At 41.2% G+C, this 19,505-nt stretch overlaps 1 protein-coding gene across 1 annotated transcript in view; it reads left to right on the top strand.

The window, feature by feature from the left end:
* GAREM1 (GRB2 associated regulator of MAPK1 subtype 1) overlaps nt 1-19,505 on the top strand; it is a gene marked incomplete at its 3' end in the record, with an annotated part of 99,724 nt that overhangs the window by 22,670 nt on the left and 57,549 nt on the right. The window contains exon 2 of the mRNA XM_082015319.1: nt 814-954. Coding sequence (XP_081871445.1) covers nt 814-954 — 141 coding nt within the window. The remainder of the gene's footprint in view (nt 1-813; nt 955-19,505) is intronic.

The raw sequence follows: 19,505 nt of genomic DNA on the forward strand, positions 1-19,505 counted from the left end.
AGGAGAGGAGTAGTTGGCAGAAATGCAGAGGATTTGGTAGGGACAGGGGAAGGAAGGAGAGCTGGATCTCTGGCTGTGCTTGGGATGGATTTGACAGACACAAGAGCATGAAAGCGGGCATTACAAAGGTGATCTGGACATCATCTGGGGAGGCTTTTGGCTGAATTTGTCTCTGAGAGGAGACCTTGGTGTGCGTTAAATTGTTTTATTTTTTTTCGCCTCATTAAGTGGCAGGATTAAGTTTACAGACATGGGAATGGCTAATTAATCAGTGTCTTGCAAAGGGAGAGAATGACAAAGCTGAAATCTCTGTATCTGCAAGTGTGATACCCAGTTACTTCATAGTGATAAACAAGATTTGGCTTCAGGTGGCTGTAGGGTAGTGTGATGCTTTGAACACATGAAAATGTACTTTTTTTTTTTCCTTCATTTACAAATTAAAAGAGCTCTCAAGTTTTTGTATTAAGTGAGATAGGCAGACATAAATAGAGATATGAAAAATCTGTTATTGCAGAAAGCCGAAAAAGGAGCCCCAGAGCCACTGCTGAGTAATCTGGATTACATCTCTGTGGTATTGTATTCATGCACTAAGTTGTCTTGCTTTATGTTTGTGTCCTGCAAGGTGAAGTGCTTTTGTTGCAAAAGTGAATACTGTGTGGAAATGAAATTTACTTAATTGGATTTTTAAATATCAAAACATCTGAAAAAATAAACAGCAATAAGAATAAAATGCTTCTTGTGAAGTTTTCCTAATTCTTCATGCAATAAGTGTGATTGACTTTTTTAAAAAAAAACCCTACATCTGTTTTGCAGGAGAAACTGTAGAAGGCCTTCGAGAGAGCGATTATCTTCTGATTCATTCATGTCGGCAGTGGACAACAATTACAGCTCACAGTCTGGAGGAGGGTCACTACGTCATAGGGCCAAAGATAGAAATCCCTGTACATTATGCAGGTAAAGCTATTGTTGACCTGAAATACAAATTCAAAGAGAATGAATTGCCTACCGCTTACACTGATCGCTGTATTTGACAGAGTGAAGCTAAGCATCTGCTGTTGGTGTCTGTGACTTTACTTTTTAATAATGTTACAGAGCGCAAGAGATACTGATTTACTCCCAGGGCTACTAAATAGATGTATTTCATTGGGCAGCAAATTGACAGAACACATAGCTACATAGAAGAATTGTTTTCAATTTTGAGTATAATGAATTGCCCGCATTTCCCATCTATGAATGTGGTGACAAAAGCGTGAAAGTTTTGAAAATGCCTTGAAATGTTCTGTCAAAGATGGAGTGGGTTTTACATTCACTGCATACTCAAGCTGAAGGGGACTTCTTAATATTTCCGTGTTGGTGCAATGGGGGTGTGCAGAGTTGTACGAGAGCTGACCGAAATGTTTTATCTCAATCACATCAGTGCTGCAACTGCAATGATGCACTCTATTTCAGTGATGTCTGGAGCTAGCTGGGTGTCTGCCCTGCAGTGAGCTCTGAAAAGGGCTGGGAGGTGGGAGCACTCCAGAATCATTGCCTTTATGAGGAGGACGTGCTGCTGCCGAAACGTAGTGCTGTTGGGTGGCGATTGCTGTGTGACCTGGCTGGCCCCCCGCTTGCATGTGAGCAGCTTTCCATCTTTGCAGAAAGCACAACTAGAACAGTTGGCAGAATGTTTATATGGGGCTCAGCCATTAGTTTTTGGGCTTAGAGGAGGGGTTTTATGTCCTTGTGGGCAAATGTTTCTAAACTGTATTGCTGTACAAATTCTGGATTATAGGACTGGCTTTTTACATGCTTTAAATTTCTGTCAAGTAAGATGTACTGCTTACCAGAATGACTCTTGGAGATGGAACATAAGAGTTCATTAAAATGACTTTCTAGGTTTGTTTCAGCTTTAATGGAATAACGTTGTTTTTAAAACCCCTAGCAGAATTTTAATGTAGTAAATTGCAGCACGATTTTGGTTGCAACAGTTGAGCAGGAAGGGAAGTTGAAACTGATGTTATTCTCCTGAGATTATGGGCTTAAGTACCACAAAGTCATCACTCACATATATAAATACAAGTATAAAGTAAATATTATTTTGCTACTTGCTAAATCAGGTTTTGATATGCTTATTAAACCTAAATACAATAAAGCCTTATTGAAGAAGGAGAATGCTGTGTTTTACATTTAAGTGAAATCTCATTAACGGAACCTGAGTTCTGCAGTCCTGCCAGTGCTCCTTTCCCTACTGGGAAACTGCTACCTTGGTTGTTTCTGTTGGGGATGGCTGACATGGTTAATTTTTGTTGTTGCTGTCAAAGAACAGTCCTATATGACAGCTGTTAGTCTAACCATTCCCTCTTGAATAGTATTTCCAGTCTGCTTCTCTTTAGAGTAAAAGCTAAAGTTAATGTAGCATCAAGTTCAATTTTCATGTAATTAAAACCCAATGGCTAATGTGTTTCTGGCTCCTAAAACAAAAGAAGTCTTCACGTGCATATGGAATGGAGAGCAGATCAAAATTACTGCCCTGTCTTGACGTGGGCAGAGTGGACTTCACAGGAGCCCAAGGTAAACTGTCACAACAGATGGACATTGCTTTGGTGTCCTTTGCTTTCCTCATGTACACAGCTCACACTTGATACTTACAGAAAGGTCTTACCAGCTTTGTCTGAATTGGTTTTATGCTGTTCCTAGTACTGTGACATCTGTAGTACTAAATTTCTGCTCTAAAAGTGAGGCTATATCATCCGTACCCTCCATACCCATCCATGTCAAATGTTGCAGCTAGTTTTGGCTTAGGCAGCACTGTAATCTTTCCTTAGCCTCTGGAAAATACTGGATTATGATCTGAATTTGGAAGGTACAGGGTATGTTGGTACCTTGCAGAATTAGACTTCACTGTGCTGCTGCTCATCAAGAGGAATGCCTCTCATTCTTCTGCAGAGGTACCTGTGTGGGAAGATATGCCCCAGGGGTGCTGATGACCATGACTCAAATGTAATGTGTGATAACTGAAAGGCATTAAAGGGGTTTGAACACTGTGGCCCTTGGGTGTTGTCTGACCTTTCTTGTGTTAACTTTAAAGGCTATATAGCTCAAAACTATCAAAAGCGTTTTTGAGGCTTCATCAGCTCAACCCAGAGACATCTTCGGCTCTGACTCTAAATGACCCAGGTTCAATCTGTTGGAAATGCCAGTGCTACATGGCCACAGTTCCTTATGTGTGCAGATTACTCGTTTGAAAGTTGATGGAGTTGGTTGTGGTTGCTTAATGCTTGCTGTACAGAAAGGCGGCACAGAGGGCTGTGGAGTGACCTACGTGTGTGTGTGTGTACCCCCCTGCCCCCATACACAGTGTAGCCTTTTCTTTCAAAGACCCTGCTAGTATAGGTGAGTGTATGCAATGAAAAAAAAAGTACTTTGGGATGGGTTGGCAGCATCTAGGTTATTTTGTCCCAAATGCTTGCTCCCATGTTTAATCAAATCATAACAGGCCCTTTACCGTTGTTTTTAGGGCCTTATCTCTGTTGTTGCAACTGATGGTTCATTTGCTCTTCTGTCCGTTTGAGGTTTTTTCCATTCTAAGAGCAAAGCTGTTCCTTTGAGATGACGTTTAAAAAAAAAAATAAAAAAACCCCAAACCCCTAGCTTTCTTCTTCGTCTTGGAGAAGAAGCTCTCAAAGCTTCTACTCGGCTTTGCCCAGGGTTTGGAGGGAACACCTCTTGTATCACTACCATCTGTGTGCTCCTAGGAGTAAAGAAAATACTGAATATGAAGACATTAGCAAGTAACACCCTGTTCCAGGGTGTGCCACACTGTAACACATCCGGGGTGTTGGAAATACTCTTCCTGTGAACTCACACTTTTCCACCACATAGTGAAGGTGTGCTATTGCTAATACAGAGTAATCAGTGGTGTCCAGTCTGGTTGCTTACCTAAGTGTGCTAATAGCTTTCCTCATGTCTTTTAAGTGAGGAACTATAAAACCTTGTCATGTGAACCTTCCCCAGCTGGGGAGCCGGGTGGGAATGAGTCAGAAGTCCCTTCTCTGGTGTTAGAACTGGTGTACAACAAACGTCCTACTGAAACCTGTTTCTACTGGTTTGATTTGTTAATCATGGAGCAGTGCCTGGTGGGCCTGTTCCTCATTGCATCCTGCTAACACAGAGGAAGACGCTCTCTGCAGGTCTTCTCAAGAGTGAACTTGCCTTTGCAGTGGTGGAGCAGGAGAGCTCCCTGGGATTTTGCAACATGAAGCTGCCAGAAGTTTCTCTCTCATGTCCAAAGGCATGCCTGCCTCTAAGACACAATTTTGCAGTTCCAGCAGGCCTACTGCTGCCCACTCTGGGATAGTCAGACCTTGGACACTGAGGGAGGAGAGTGCTGAAGTATGGTGTGAGTTAGGTATCTCCTAGTTGTCTTGAGATGGTGACAGCAGCAGCCTTTGCTCAGTACGTGCCCTGAACCCGATGCATCTAAGATCTGGAAGAGCTTGGATTTTTACTTTGGTGATACTGAGCAGTCTTAGATGGTATAGTATGTTGGGTCTTCTGTAAGTATGCTGTACAACTCTCTTCATGGCCCTGGAGAGAAGACCAAACATTAGACTGGCAAATGTCCTTTGCTTGACAGCTTTATGGTATCTGCTGCCAACTTGTGTTACTTTGGGGACAGAGGAGGGGTGCTTGCTTGTCTTGCATTCGGTTTAAACTCTTCACTCCCTCAAGTGCAATTTAATGCTCTCTGCTGCTCAAGGAAGGTGGTGTTGGACAAAGAGCCCTTTGTCCAGGGCTTTCCCTCCCTGGGAACAGTGGGTGGTGTCAGGGAGAGCTACGCCTGTTGTTCTGCTTAAGTGGAGCAGTACAGCTCTGATGGGGCAATTTTTAAGTTCAAAGAGGTGGGTGAGATCTAAGACAGGGAGGGACTGTCTGGCTCAGGGACAGGCTCAGGAGTAGGAAACCTATTTAGGTGAGTCCTTTCCAGCCAACAGGTACACCACTCCCTGATATGAAATGTGTTTTGCATTTTAATTTGTGTTTTGCTTTGAACTTAACCTGGCACACAACTATCACATAGTTCTCCTGGGGCTTTTGTACTGTACAACTGAATAGAACATCTAGAGAACAGGGCCTGAGAGACAGGCTGCCATGTGTCTATAGGCTGGGAAGCAGTTAATGAATGTGTGTCCTCAGAAGAAAACCAAGAAAAAAAGAAACCCACATGTTAATCCCCCAGTACCGAAGTTTTGGTTTGGTGGTTGTTTTTTTTCTTGACAAAGGTTGTACAATCTGAAAAGCAGTCAGAGGTTTGAAAGCTTTTTTCACAGGTACTGCTAATAGAAGTATTGCCACAAGCATATAGTCTTCATGCTTTTAAAAGACAGCTTTCACTTCTGTAGCTCTGAGTACTGGACTGTGTAACATTTCCTGAGAATTGCAACCTTTTTCTCCCCATAAACAAATAGAAGAAAGTCTATTTGGTATTCATGTAAAAGTCTGATTGTAGAGTATAGAGTAGTGCCTGGGTATTGCAGAGTGAGAAGGCACTTGTTTTCATGAGCAGTGAGTGCCTCTTCAGCTACAAGTCTGAGATCAGTAAGGTCTGAAACACTTGTAATCACCCAGGTAGCATCATTCCATACTTTTCTGTCAGGGAAGTGATTATTCCTTTAAAATATATTTATCTACTTGTTTTTAGCTTAACTGCTACCTCCTTTTTCCCCATCAAAGACTGAGTTTTTCTCTTCTAGGCAGTCATGGCTTTGCAGTCTGGAAACTGTCTTCATATTCCTGGATTTTTCAAACCTGTCACCTTGAAATAATGGATGAACTGTTCTTCCATACATGAGAAAATATATATATATTCTTAAATTTTTTTTTTTTTCAGAGAATTAACTTCAACAAGTTTAGTTGCTATCAGACTTCCCCATGGTCCTATCTGTTTGTTATTCCACCTTTCTGTGCCTATTTAAATTTCAGCAAATGCCTCTCCGTTGATTCACAGTGCAATATCAAATCACAGGACCAAAATGCAGGCACTGAAGTTCCTGGCAAAAATTGCTTATTTCTTTTGCACCTGTGTGTGCATGTGTTCTTCCTATTCCTTCATGTCCCCCCATTAGCCACTCTGGTGAAGTAGCAGCTTTTTACCTAAGTTTAATGAAACATTCCTCTTTTGTCTAACCACCTGTATTGGAGACTGTCTTCTACTTTGCATTTGTTTTATGACTATTAAGGAATGTATACATGGGTCTTCCCAATTTTTTTTTTTGTTTGCTTGCTTACTTGATTTTTCATTGAGCAGTTTGTCCTGAGCCCAAGGAGTCTGTTCTGAGTGTATATGGTACGTGCTTTCTAGTATTGTGCGCCAGCAGCTTCCCAGAATGCAAGCTATGAATCAGAAATACCTTTTCTGTGTGGGGAGATGGTTCAAATTTAGCTTCTAGTGAAATGGCATTGTGCAATTCTTTATCAGGTTGCACTGCTGAGAATCTTTCATTCTCAACTTCATCTCTCTGGAGTCAGCCAGACTTTTTTGCAGGGTCTAGTTTCCTTAAAGTTATCATCCTCATAAATTAAAATCGGTGGACTGTGAGACTGCTTCTCTCTTTGTATATATACAACTTTATGTCTCTGAGCGATTTCTGGAGTCACCTACAGAATTTGTAGACTTTTCTTGATGTTCACTTTGGTGGCTGGATATATATCAAAGTTTGTATTCAGCCTTCTGGCGAAACCCCATTCGACTCTGTTTTAGTTCCCAGCCACCTTCCAGTTTTGCTGCCTTGGCCCATCTGAAACATCTGAAACTGCTGTAGAGTCTGCAGCTCTCAAAGGGTGCTGCTCTTTGATGTAATGAGAACATTAGGGTTAGTTCACAGGGTAGTTTTATTCCAAGTAATGGAGGAACACTGTGATTATGTCCCAAAAGTTCATGGAAAGAAAATACCTGCATTTTCTCTCTCGCTTTCCAACCTGGAATAAGAGTTTGTGGTTTATAGACACCAGTTTGTACTATAAAATTTGTTTGGTTTCATGGGATTTGCTTTGTGCCTTAAAGGAAACAAAAGCTTGTGATGATAGTGATATTTTTTAATACTATTTCAGTGAGGTACTAGGCGGGAAGAGGTGTCTGCTGTTAGATACAGCTGTCTTGCTCTCCTCTACTTTGACTTCAGCAGGAGTATAACCTTACCCTTGTTTAAAAAAAACTAAGATTTGCCTCAGCATTGAACTTTTTCTGTGTTTTATTTGTGAGAAGAAAAAGGGAGTAGGAGGAGAGAGGGAAAACTTGCAGCTTGTACAACTGATGATTTGAAGCATCACATGCTCCTCGCAGACTTCTGCAGTTCTTGGCTGTTACTTTAAGTCTGCAAACTTGCAACTTGCTGAAATTCAGCTTTGACCTTAGAAGCATTCAGCATAAGGTGTTTTTTTGTTTTGTTTCAGATCTCTGTGGGCAGCAAAGAAGCTGATCAGAGTTGCATCAATTAGGAAAGAACTCTAGAGGCTTGTACAAAAGAAATTAACTGGGGAGGATGACTTTTTGAAAGATTGTAGTTGAGGGAGGGTAGAATAGTAGCCAGGAAACTGCTTCCCAGAAGACTTGGAGATGGGCTAAGTCACACAGGATTTGCTTGGCACCACTTGAATTACTTTGCCTTAGCTCTTGGCTGGTACAGTGGAGCACTGGGCTCATTTCCATGATGCTGGAAAGTCTTAAGTGCTTGGGAGAAGGGTCTTAAAAGCTGCCTAACTTAACTACTAGGAAGCTGAGCGGAAAAGGCTGATCTCCACTGGGAATTTGAGGTGTATTTAGGGCTGCACTTGAGGTTCCAGTCCAATCCCATGTTTCCGACCATTTGAGGCTACCTTAAGTACTAGCTACAATGAAATTGGGAATGTGGCTCCTGAGTTCCCAAGAGGAAGCTGTTGTCCTCTTTCATGAGGTGTATAACTTAAGGATTTAAAAGGGAGGAGATGCATGAACACTCCAGCCTACCCAGCTGGTAAGCTCCTGCCAGTGAGCTTGGGGTAGGGATGAGCTGCCTGTTTCTAGGCACTGAACAAGCCATTAATTAAGTGTGAAGTTGCTTCACCCTTTCCTACCCTGAAGTAGATATTCAGGCGTGTAGAAAACCATACAGTTAAAAAGCTTTAAGGTAGTTTAGAAACTCAAAGAGAGTCTGTTAGCCTGTAGTCTGTAATTGGAAGTCTGGAACTTCACTCCTGTTTTCCTAAAGTAGGAATTTTACAGATTTAATGCCACCCATCTGGCCTCAAACTTGACCCATGATGGGAGAAGAGAATAAGGAGAAGGCAGTTGTAGAGGCCATGGTCACTGTTTAATCAGTGAAAAAATACATTCTTTCCTTTCTGTGCAAACCTTGAGGAAGAATTTTTACAAAATCTGTTTGAGCTGAGAGGTGTTATGTTTTGAGTTCATAGTTCATACAGGTAATAATGCCTTTTGTTAATCTCATACTTAACTCTGGTGCATGAAGTTGGGCTTCGTGTTTTCGTATGAACAGACTAGCAGGTGCAGAAGAAAGCAAGCACATGCCACTGTTACGACATCTTTACAAAGAATGATGCAGTCACCAATGCAACTTAGCTGGATCATGGTGCATGCTTAGTAGCAGATAAAGACCTTTACAGAGAAGCACAATCCTTAATGCTTAGGGTATTGGGGTATGGTTTACTGCATACTTGGGTTTTTTTTTAACTTCATTTGGCTGTCTCTTCTGCCTTTGGTTTCACTTTGTCTCAAGTTCATTCCCTCTCTTCCTTTGCTGATATTCTGACTTGTTACATAGTCTAAATCTGCATGGGAATTTGGGAAGGAAGAAATTGCCACGAGCTTCCTATGATTAGTCTAAGAAATCGCTTTTAGACTGACTGTCCCTTTTGCTTCTTGGGGCTGGAGGGGGAACTGTTACAACTGAGCTAACATGGCAAACAAGCAAGGCAAAAATTATTAATGTCTTTCCCTTCTGTAAATACAGAACCCAGCTGGCAGGAATGTAGAGCAGGGTTTTTGATAGGTCATGTGTGTTTGGGGAGGGAGCTGCACAGAAATCTGTCGCACAGGATGATGTCATCTTGCGAATTTTTGGATACCCAAACAGATTTTTTTTCTTTTTTTCTTTTTTTTTTTTTTTCTTTTCCCCCTCTGGAGCCAGTGTTTGCTGCTCAAACAACTGATAGGAAGTGCAGTAGGAATTCTTTGGTTGGCATCCTCCTCGTGGATAGCAGCACACTTCACGTCTGGGAACAAGAGCCAGTCACGTCAGTGCTGCCTATTAAAGCAACTGACGTCACGGATGTCTTAAGCTTCGACTGCACTACTGTACCAATTGGTGCCAATAGGAAAATAAAACCATGCTATTTAAGCCATGTATAACTCTGTTTATATGGAGAATGATATTTGTGTGTTTAATTTAGCCTGTGATCCAAGACAGTAATTTTGCTGTGTCAGGGAAAGGCATTTCTGTGAGCTTTGAAACTTTGAGGAGTGGAAAAACTGGCTTTTTTCTCTGTCATGAGCTGTTGTGTAGAGATTTTCTGTTCTCAGTTGGCAGAGATCAACTTGTTTCAGTGTGTGCGGCGGGGGGGGGGAAGCTATTAACACTAATAGCAAAGGTGACTGTTATTAACTGGATAGGAGAAGCGTAGGTATTTAACTTCTTGTTCTGAAGGACCTAAGCATTAGATCCCTTTAATATAAATAGAGGGAGTCAGTACATAATACTGAAGTCAGTACTTCTTTCCCTCACAGCTTTATGTACAGACATGAAGCTCCATTTCTTCCACTCATTCCCTTCACTGCAGGTGAGACTCAACTCTTTTTCTGAACCAGAGTGCACAGTTTGATTCCCAAAGGCAGGCAAAGCAGGCGCAAAGAAAGAAATACAGTGTACGTGTCTGTACTGTACGGGGGCTTTCATGAGTGTCCTCAAACTAGGAATGTCTGGCTGGTGAGCCACCTGTCACAACATCTACAACACTGACAGATGCTACTGTCATCTTGGATGGCTGATAGCCTATGTAGAGTAAGAAAGACCTTTTAAATTTAAATGCTAAGAAGGTTATGTTTTTCGGGGGAGTCACCTTCACAGCGCACACTTTAAATATTTGTCACTGGTTCAACCTTTTCCAGTTCATCTCACACGAATTCTGTATTGCAATAGACTGGGAGTAGCCAGCCAAGGCTGGCTGGCTGGCTGCATTTGGATGGCTGAAATAATTCAAGCCGGCTGCGTCTGTTCCTTGTTGCCTTGTTTCATGGTGCTCACCTGATCCCTCTCTTAGTTTGTGTGGACCAGCTTATGTGAAAGGTCTCGTTTTTGTCACGATGGCTGCACATGTGCATGAAAAAGGAAGAGGGACATGAGATTAGGATGCATGATCATATCTGAAGGTATCTGAAGGTTTCTGAAGGTCTTTGTCAAAATAATGGGAAGCACGTTTGTTGTCTTCTGCCAGAAGAATTGTTTGTTTGTTTGTTTTAGTTAGTTAGTTTTTGGGTTTCTTAACCATTAATAACCTTTTGAACATCATAGGCAAGTGTGAGACGTGTATCTATGGAGGAGCAAGAGTGTTCATTGGGATTGGGGAAAGCTGGTAAAATGCTGCATGGCCCTCTGCATTTCCAAACTCAGAAAGTAAAGACCGTGGAGGCCAAGTGGGACTCCTGTGAAGCTTGATGGGAAAAGTGGAACCTTGGTGAGATGGATGGACAGGGTGGCTTGCATAATCCAGCTCTTTAGCTACTGTGTCCCTGCTAATTTAATTACTAGGGTTCAAAGTGTGTGGGGAAATTAAGACATTTGCTACACAAATGGCATGGCCAGAAAAAAGAAAAAGAAGAAAAACAAATTAGTGCTGTGTTTAAGATCTGTGAGTCCGAGTTGAGAGATTCTTACGAGTGTGACTTGGAAACCCAGAACCAACTGCTGGGAAGGATGCGTCCCTCAGAGTTGGTATAGGGGAAGGGCATATGCTGGGATGTGGGCTCAGAAATACTCAGAGTAGGAATGAGAGCTGCAGTGTGATAGTAAATCAGCTTTTGCCTTCTCTGGACATTTTTGGGATGTTGGACGGAAGAAATGGTCATTACTTGTAACTGTTCATAGTATCAGTTTTTTCCTGTGAAATGCTTTCAGATCCTCCAGGAAGACAGTTGCTGTAGAAACGTAATGTGAATTTAGATGAACTTTATAACTAAAATTAATGAAGAACATGCGTTTGACTTCAGACTGCTAGTGTCTTAAAACAGTATGTAAATAGGAGAGAGACTGACATTTATAATAAGATCTAGCATGAGTATGTTCCTGTCTGAAAAACTGCTTATCTGATTTTAAAAAAGAGGCTGAGAGATGCACTTGAAATCCTAAGGGACTGGGGTTTTTCAGTTGGCTGGGTGGTTGTTTTCCTTTTTGTCAATTTGATTCCTGCTGACTGACCACTACCCCATTGCAGGAAGACTATGGATGCCTGTGAGTTACCTGTGTTTGTCTACTGGTGTGGTAGTACCCACACTGCTAAAGGTACACAGCATGGACCCAAAGGTCTGCAAGAGCTGTTCTAGATAGATGGTTGGGAGTAGATGTGCTTGTGCTGCCTTCCCAAGATGGAAGTGCACAGACTTCTCAACGGCAGACAGGCTTGGCTGATTATCCTCCTGCAGTTATCCTGCTGGGTGTGGGAATGAGCTGGGGAAATGTTATGGCCGTAGTAGGGAGGGAGAGGAGTGAGAAGGAATTGGTGGTGGAGGGGGGAAGCAGGAGACAATGGCAGCAGCAGCTTGGGTGGTGGTGGAGGGCAGGAGCAGGAAGAGGTGGTGGGACTGGGGCTCCCCTACGGGCGGTTGGGAAATGCCGGCCTTGCAAGGACGAGGCGCTCTGCCAATCCCGCTCTGGGATCAGGGCTCTCGTGTCTAACCGGTAACTTGCTCTGAGTACCAAGTGGTTTTCAATGCTCTGATGCTTAGGAAAGTTTCTGGTACCATTTTAACAAAAAGTTGCTTTGCTAATTTGCATTTCTGGTTAAAACTCTAATGACTAGAATTTGTCTAGAAGAAAGAGACATATGGCAAGCAAATGGCCCTTTTTAATGAGCCTCCCACTCAGCAGTTGGCTGCTCATCCAGTTTGTGTGTGGCACAATCTTAGAGCAGCATGTTATTGCCAGGAAAAAAAAAATAATCCTGCAACCTTTTGGTGGGTTTCCTTTCAGGGAGAGAGGGAAAAGATCATAACGTAAGCATTAGAGAAAGACAAGACTCATGTTAGCTTCTTCAACCATTTTTTACTGAAGCTGTAAGAAAATGTTTCAGAACGCATCTTAGAAAGCCGGAAGGCACCCAGTTCTTTACCTCTCAATGGTGGTGGGGTACCATATGTACCTTTTCACAGTATGTGGGCTTTTCTAATGATAAATAAAATAAGTAACATAATGCCTGACTTCTGAAAGTCACAGTAATCTAGAAGGCTGCAGTAAGTGATTGCAACTGGTCTATAAACTCCTATTAAAATGAATTTTATTAAATACTTGATGGAAAATACTGTATTTGGTAGCCAGTAGTGGGTCTGGAGAATTGATGGGAGCATTGTTCCTAAACTGTAGGTGCCACCAGTATGGGAGCATAAAATTTGTGATGACCATGATGACTAAATGTTAGTAACAGCTGCGTGACTGATCTAAGAGAAATCCATTGCCGAGGTGTAGCTGTGTAAGGAGTCATGCAAGTAAAAACGTATTTATTTATGCCCAACTTCCTCTCTCAGCCTTATGACTTCAGATGAACTTGTAGCAAGGTCAGGCTGTCCTTCAACACTTAACATTGCCTGCTGAAAAATATTCTGTGCTATGGCTATGACTTTTAATATTGGATCTGACATAGACATTTCTCATATTGGAGTTAGTTTGTGTGCAGCAAATGGAGCATAGCTAGCTCTTCGTCGTCCTGCTACTGACCCCCTCTGAAGCTGTGCTTCATCTGATGTGCAGTAGTGCTGCTTTTCCTTCTAGTTGTGATTTCTAACACTTCTCCCTGCTGCTCAACGGTTGCTTTGAAAATCCAAAGTACTTTGCTACCCTCTGCGTGCAGTTGGGACTACCCAGACCACAGCTGCTTGTGCAGACTTCAGCTTTGAGCACTGCCACGACATGGTGGTTTAGTTGGATCCTTTGTCACTGTAAGGAAGAGGCTGTTTAAGTATTTCCACAAGAAAGAGATGTGTGGTTCAAGAAGAGTGAGGCACCGCCCGCAAGAAGAGTGCGAGGTACTGGAGTTCACTGGGGTGGTTGCTGCAGCAGAGTCCACCTAACCCTTCACCTGGTGCTATTTAGTCCTTCTCTAGTTGCCATGAATAAAATTTTTGTTGCCCTTTCAGAAGAGGAAGGGAAGCTATTAGCAGCAACGATTGTGCGCATCCAGCTCTTTTGATAAGATATTAACTAGTAATTGCAACTTAACTTCTCCCAGTCCATCCTGTTAGCTGCGTGGTTGCTATCTAAGCAGCCTGGAAACAGAGCTGTGCCATTAGTCTCGGCCACTGCCAGCTCTAGTGTCTGACAAACTGGTTCAAAATCTGGGGACGAGCGTTTCAGCTGGCTAACGCAGTCTGGGTGGTTTCTTTGTAGACTGTTGATCTGCAGTCTCACAGGCTTTCTTCCAACTGTGTGCGTCTAGCAGCGACTCTTGTGAAGAAGTTTTCCCCCTCCAGACCGTGTCTGGACGCACACCAGCTGAGTGCGTACGTACAAACCTTCCCTATGTTAAATTGCTGGTGACCAATTATAGCAGTACAGTATGGAGGGGAGGAGGGGGAAGGCATTTAACTCTCTGTATTTGCCAAGTCATATTATCATAGCAAGGTGTGAGTAATAGCCACTATATACATCTGTATACACACATATAAATGCCAGATCTCTCTTTGATTTTTATTTCCAAGGTATCTATATGCCAGAAACCAGACTATTTCCAGATACCTCTTCTTTGTGTGTGAGGAGTAAAAACCATTCAGTGTGAGTGGGTTGAACTTTTTGGAGGGAAAAATGTAAATATACCTTAAGGAAGTTATACTCTGATGGGCAAGTAATTAAAAAAGCAATGCAGCAAAATTGTCTACCTACTTTTACCAATGTGACTGAGCTAAACTGTGTTCTTTGCTGTTGGGATGCATGTAGGGTTGTTTTTTTATTATTTATTGTTTTTAGAAAATTTAGTTTTTCCATTGTAAAGCATAAAGGGCCTGTACACTTTTATAGCATAGTGAATTGAATAGGTTGATCAGGATTTGGTAGGTCCTGCTGACTGTACAGTAAGTGGTAGAAAGTTTTCACAGTGACCGATTCTTTCCTTTCCAGGAGTAAACTACTAAGGTATCGAGCTTATTTCCATTGGCTTAAATTCATCTGAAAAAGGGTAGGGTAAATTTAATGCAACCCAAAAGCAGGATTTTCAATTTTCCATATCTCTGGTTACTCAAAAATAGCCAAAAGAATTCTCTTTCGTATGCAGTTTTCAACAAAACTATGGTGCTTTAGACACTTGGAGCTAAATGAAATGCTGAAATACATTAATGTCACAAATTTTAAGAACATAGAATAAAGTTAACTAGTGTGCTTAAGGGAGATGAGGAAAGAAGTCTGGGATGCTGTGAAATTCCTGTGTGAGAAATTGCCACAGCTTGTATACATCTGAGTGGGTGTGCAAGGAAGCTGGTGTTTCCATTAGAAAGTTTCAGCAAAAGAAAGTTGCAACCGGTCCTTTCCATTTTGAAAAAGTTCTAAAGGGAGCAGAGAAGAGGGTTGACTCCTAGAATTAGCAACTTAGTGTTTAAGGCCTATGTAAATCAAATTTCTTTTCCTCAAGCTTCGAAAACAAAACCACTATGTGAATGCTTCTGAGACAATTGCTCTGCCCAAACAAATAGCATGAAGTATCTGCTGCCTTGTTTAGTAAAAAGCAACTTTTTTCAGGGTAAGAACATTTTCAGCTTTAAATGCCTGTTGTGCTCAGAACCTGCTATGAAGGATAGGAGCTATACAGCGTGTAGAGACCCTCACTTTGAAGGTCCTATATCCTAGGAACCATATGTGTGCTTTATGTGCACACTTCTAATGTTTGCTGTTGTGTGTGGTGATGATGGCTATTGATTGTTTTTGATAGTTCATAGTTACTGCTCCAGTCACAGTGACATTTAGACACATTTATAAAATCAAGTGGAGGAGAAAGCAAGCATTACTGTCTGGGGCCTCACCTTGAGCAACAGTAAGTCTTGCTCTTCCCAGTCCGAATTGAAAGTTTCAGCTGTTGCATTTTGAAAGGCAGCACTTGAGTAATACTTGATCATGTTCATAATTTAGTTGGAGCGGTTTAAAACAAACTCTTTTTAAAGGCTGATTTAGTTGTTTGTGAAGCTCAAGACCTTGTGTGGATAGCCATTTGGGAAAATAAAACGCAGGACCTGGTTGGTTAGCATTTGCCCTAGGCTTCAGTATCATTGACTTCAAAAGAAATCAACAATAGGCACCACTTGGGCTGGTTTTGGCAGATGAGGCTTTTTGTTTCTTGCTTTCTTCAGTTGGAGGGATGGTCTTGGGAACAGGAGGCAGAATACTTTGACTAGCATTGCTACAAATACTAGTCTCCCCTCCAGGAATTCTCTGTACTAAACAAATAAAAATGTTTAAAAAATTCATCTTTTTATGTGAGGAGCCATTAAAACGAATACAAACACATCCTCTTACCTATGTCATCAAACGGTTTCTCTGAAACGGATTTAAAAATAACCTTTTGTGTTTATTTCTTACGTTTGGGGTCTGTTTGTGGTATGCAGCCACAACTCCATATTGCTGCATGCTAGAGCATGTCATATTGTGGCTGCTTAGGCCATATGAGTTTCACAAGTCAATTATGCTTAAAATTAACAAATGCTATGACTCAGAAATTTGTCTTGAATGATCGTTTTTCTAGTTCCAGGGCTTAGTAACCCTCATCAGGTAATTCTTCGTGTTTTGAAAAACTCACCAGTCTTTCATCTTGGTAATTCCTCACTGGAAGAGAAAATTCTTTCTCTGCCATAGGAGGAGAGTGATTATGGCACATGGATGATGTCAGAACTTTTGGGTAATGTTTGGAGTAAGTGAAAACACAAGAGAGTAATAAAATTCCCACTAATTTCAATGGGAGCAGAGCTAGATTACTGATAAGGGCTCTTGAGAAAAGCCTACTTCTGAGTAGTTGAAAATACTTGTGTTCTGTGGTATTCTGCTGATACTACCATAGTTCAAAAAGTGAGAAATACAAGGAAGCAATGTGGGTGGCTTCTAGCTATTTGAACACAATGCCCTAGATCTAGGGGCTCACTTCCTGAGAGGAGGTGGAGGCTACAAATGGCAAGGTTTTCAAATCTTAATCAGAAACAACTGAGATTCAAAAGCATGTGGCCTTAAACTTTGAAGGTCAATCTAGCGCCTATAAAAGAATGTCCGTCTATCCCTGTATAGAAATAAATTATAGCTAAATCAGTTTAATGCCCAAGGGTGGATGGAGGTAATGCGGATATGGGGATGCTTATATTTATTTAGCTGATTCCATATTAAATGTAGTTCAGATGTAATGGCAGCAACAGCAAGAAAAATGCAATTCTGTATTAAATGTGGTTTGGTTTGCAATAGCAGCAACAACAAAAATGTGTACCTACGAACTCAGGGCATGTAAGTACAGTTATTCATTTTAAATGCAGTAAATTAGTCACTTCAAACCACCCACAGCAATGGATTTATGGGGTTTGTGTTCTGGAGCACCAAATCTAGGTTCTTTACTCTTAGTTGCCATGGCTCACAAACATCGTAGGGGTAAAGAACAGTATAAATGTGTTTTCCACTGAAAAGAGCAGGTGCAAGAGCATATACAAAGGACTCGTATTATTTAATAAGAGTACCTCTTCTTGTAAGGGTTGGGCTGCAGACTGTTTGAACCATATCCAATCAAATATTTGGAAACAGATGCACTCAACTGTTTCTCCTCTCTTCCCTTCCAGTGGATATAATTGCACATATTAAAACTAGCTGATAAAGATGAATTCTGTATAATAACTTTTTAGTTAAAAAAACAAACCCCCCAAAAAACCCACACCTAAACTGTTCTTTCCATAAGTAGTCAAATCTACTTGTTTTTATGGCCATGTAAATTTATGGAATTTTTATTGTCAATGGAACGTATACGATGCAGAAGTCAATAACACAGTAAATGTAAAATCCCACAGTACTGTTTCCATGGATGTCTTTCAGTCTGGTGGTAGACGTTTTCATGAATTTTTTGGTTTTATCTTTTCAATTTATTTTACAAACATTTCTACATGGGAGTTATCACTTAGAATTTGTGGAGACCTAATAACAACGTTTGAGTATTCCAGAATGTCCGACTTAATAGAGATGACAAAACTTTTTCTGCAGACAGTTGTAGACCAACATGGAAATCAAACTTTGGGTGTCGACACCAGTATTCTTTTAAATAGTGTAAACAACCAGACAGATTATTCTTAGCAATGATTTACAAACCCACCAGAGATTTGATTGCATCCAGATTACAATGCAACATTTCCCTCTGAGCTGCAAAGTCAGAGTTATTTTGTCAGTAGACGTTGTTAGGTTGCCACTATTTTTTTTTACTGTCATTTTGAGCCTCTGTGTGGTATCACCTAATGTTTTTGACTGCTCAACAATCTCGTGTTAGCTAACACAAAATTAAAGTAAACATGTGAAGAACAGCCGAGAGATTGCTAAACTCCTATAGAGATTTGATAAATTCCCCCAAAACAAAGGAAGGAGGCATTTCTTTTGTTCTTGGCAAATCCTTTCATTGGATTTTTTCCCCCTTATGCTATCAGACTGATTTCTCTATTTATTTATTTACTACTTTTTTTTTCCCTGCAGATGTATTGGCTTCAGGCATTGGCGACTGACCCGAGTTATATTTGTGGAGTTGATGTCTGTATTGTATTGATTGTGCTATTCCTAAATATAGCAAAGTCACTTTTAGACTGTTCTCTCCCTCTTGTTTTGCAGTCGTTCAGAGATGCATGTTCTTCTGTGAGCTATTAAGCACTGCTATCCTGCAAGTTCAGTACCTTAGTGTTTAGGTTTTGAATAAAAGCTTTCTGATCTCGAGAACTGTGAAAAGTATTAGATTAAAAATATTTTAATGCTGTAATTGACTAGCAGAAATTTTTAATGGTCTTTTTGAATAGCTGTTAACTGTGAGAGTAGATTTTAGGCCATTTTAAAAAACTAAACACCTCTTTCACTGTGCAGTTAGGAAGATCTATATATTATTTGGCAAAGGTCGTTATTACTTTTCTTAAAAGTTACTGATATATGGTCTCAAAGGCTGCTTTGTGTTAGAATAAATCTTGCTTAGGTCCAAAATGTTGGCAGTAGGTTTTCTATGGTTTCAGTTCTGTAAAGCTTTCCAGTAAGGGACTACTTCTTGTTATAGTCTTGCAGGATAAGACAGTGGGGCCATCCTGGTTGTTCTTTGCAAGGTGAATTGCTTTCCTGACTATGAATGTGCTATTGGAGGTTTTGTTCTGGATATGTCTCAACCATTGGGCCCAGCCAGGAGGAAAAGGAGAACTTCGCCAGGTGAAGCAGGAAGGTGGACAAGACTGAAGTTCCCCAGGCTGGACACATAGTGAGGGTCATAACCCATGACTAGATAAGCTGCTCCTCTAAGATGAGAGACTCGATATTTTTGTATACCGGGTGGTGCAGGCTGAGACAATGTAAGATGAGGAGGAATTTCTGACTCTAGGCTGAAGGATTCATGTGCGCTTGTGCTACAGAGACCCCAAATTAAGGATAGTCACTGCACTAGCCTGATCCTGAATGGAGACCAACTTTAAAAGTTCTTGGTATCTGACTAGAGGGGGGTATTTGTGAGAACAGTAGTAATTTGGCACTGAGTTGCAGTCTATTCATGGACACAGATGCAAAACTAGAAAAGCATCATGTAGTTGCAACAGAGTATGTCTGTCCAACCACTAACATCTCAAAAGTAGCAGCATGTAGCACCAGAGTCTGAATCTGAGCTCCGTTCATGTGCCATAGCTGTGCCTCAACTCTGTAGCTGTCCTGTGGGCTGGAGCATCGTCTCCATGGAGGTGCCCCACCGCCGGGACGTGGCCGGCGGTGGCCAAGTGGGACACTACTGCCTCTGAGCAAAGTGGGACACCTGTTACAAACTCTTTGCATACTATTTCTGTCTGGTAAACAGAATGTAAAGCACTAGAGGAAGTAGTAAAGACAATAATTTATAATCTTAAATTCATGATGTAATGAGGACACATACAGGAGGGGATTTTGTAACAGTCTTTCCTGTTTTATTAGTATTATCTTGTATTGCAAAACTCTTCCTATTACCAGATCTGTTTGTAGGTGTGTTTATTCTTAGGGGTTGTGACTTTTCTTTCATCCACAAATTGAATTGTTAATGTCTGGTGTATTTAC

Source organism: Phaethon aethereus (assembly GCF_964289735.1).
Source record: "Phaethon aethereus genome assembly, chromosome: 2".
In the NCBI taxonomy this organism is placed as follows: domain Eukaryota; kingdom Metazoa; phylum Chordata; class Aves; order Phaethontiformes; family Phaethontidae; genus Phaethon; species Phaethon aethereus.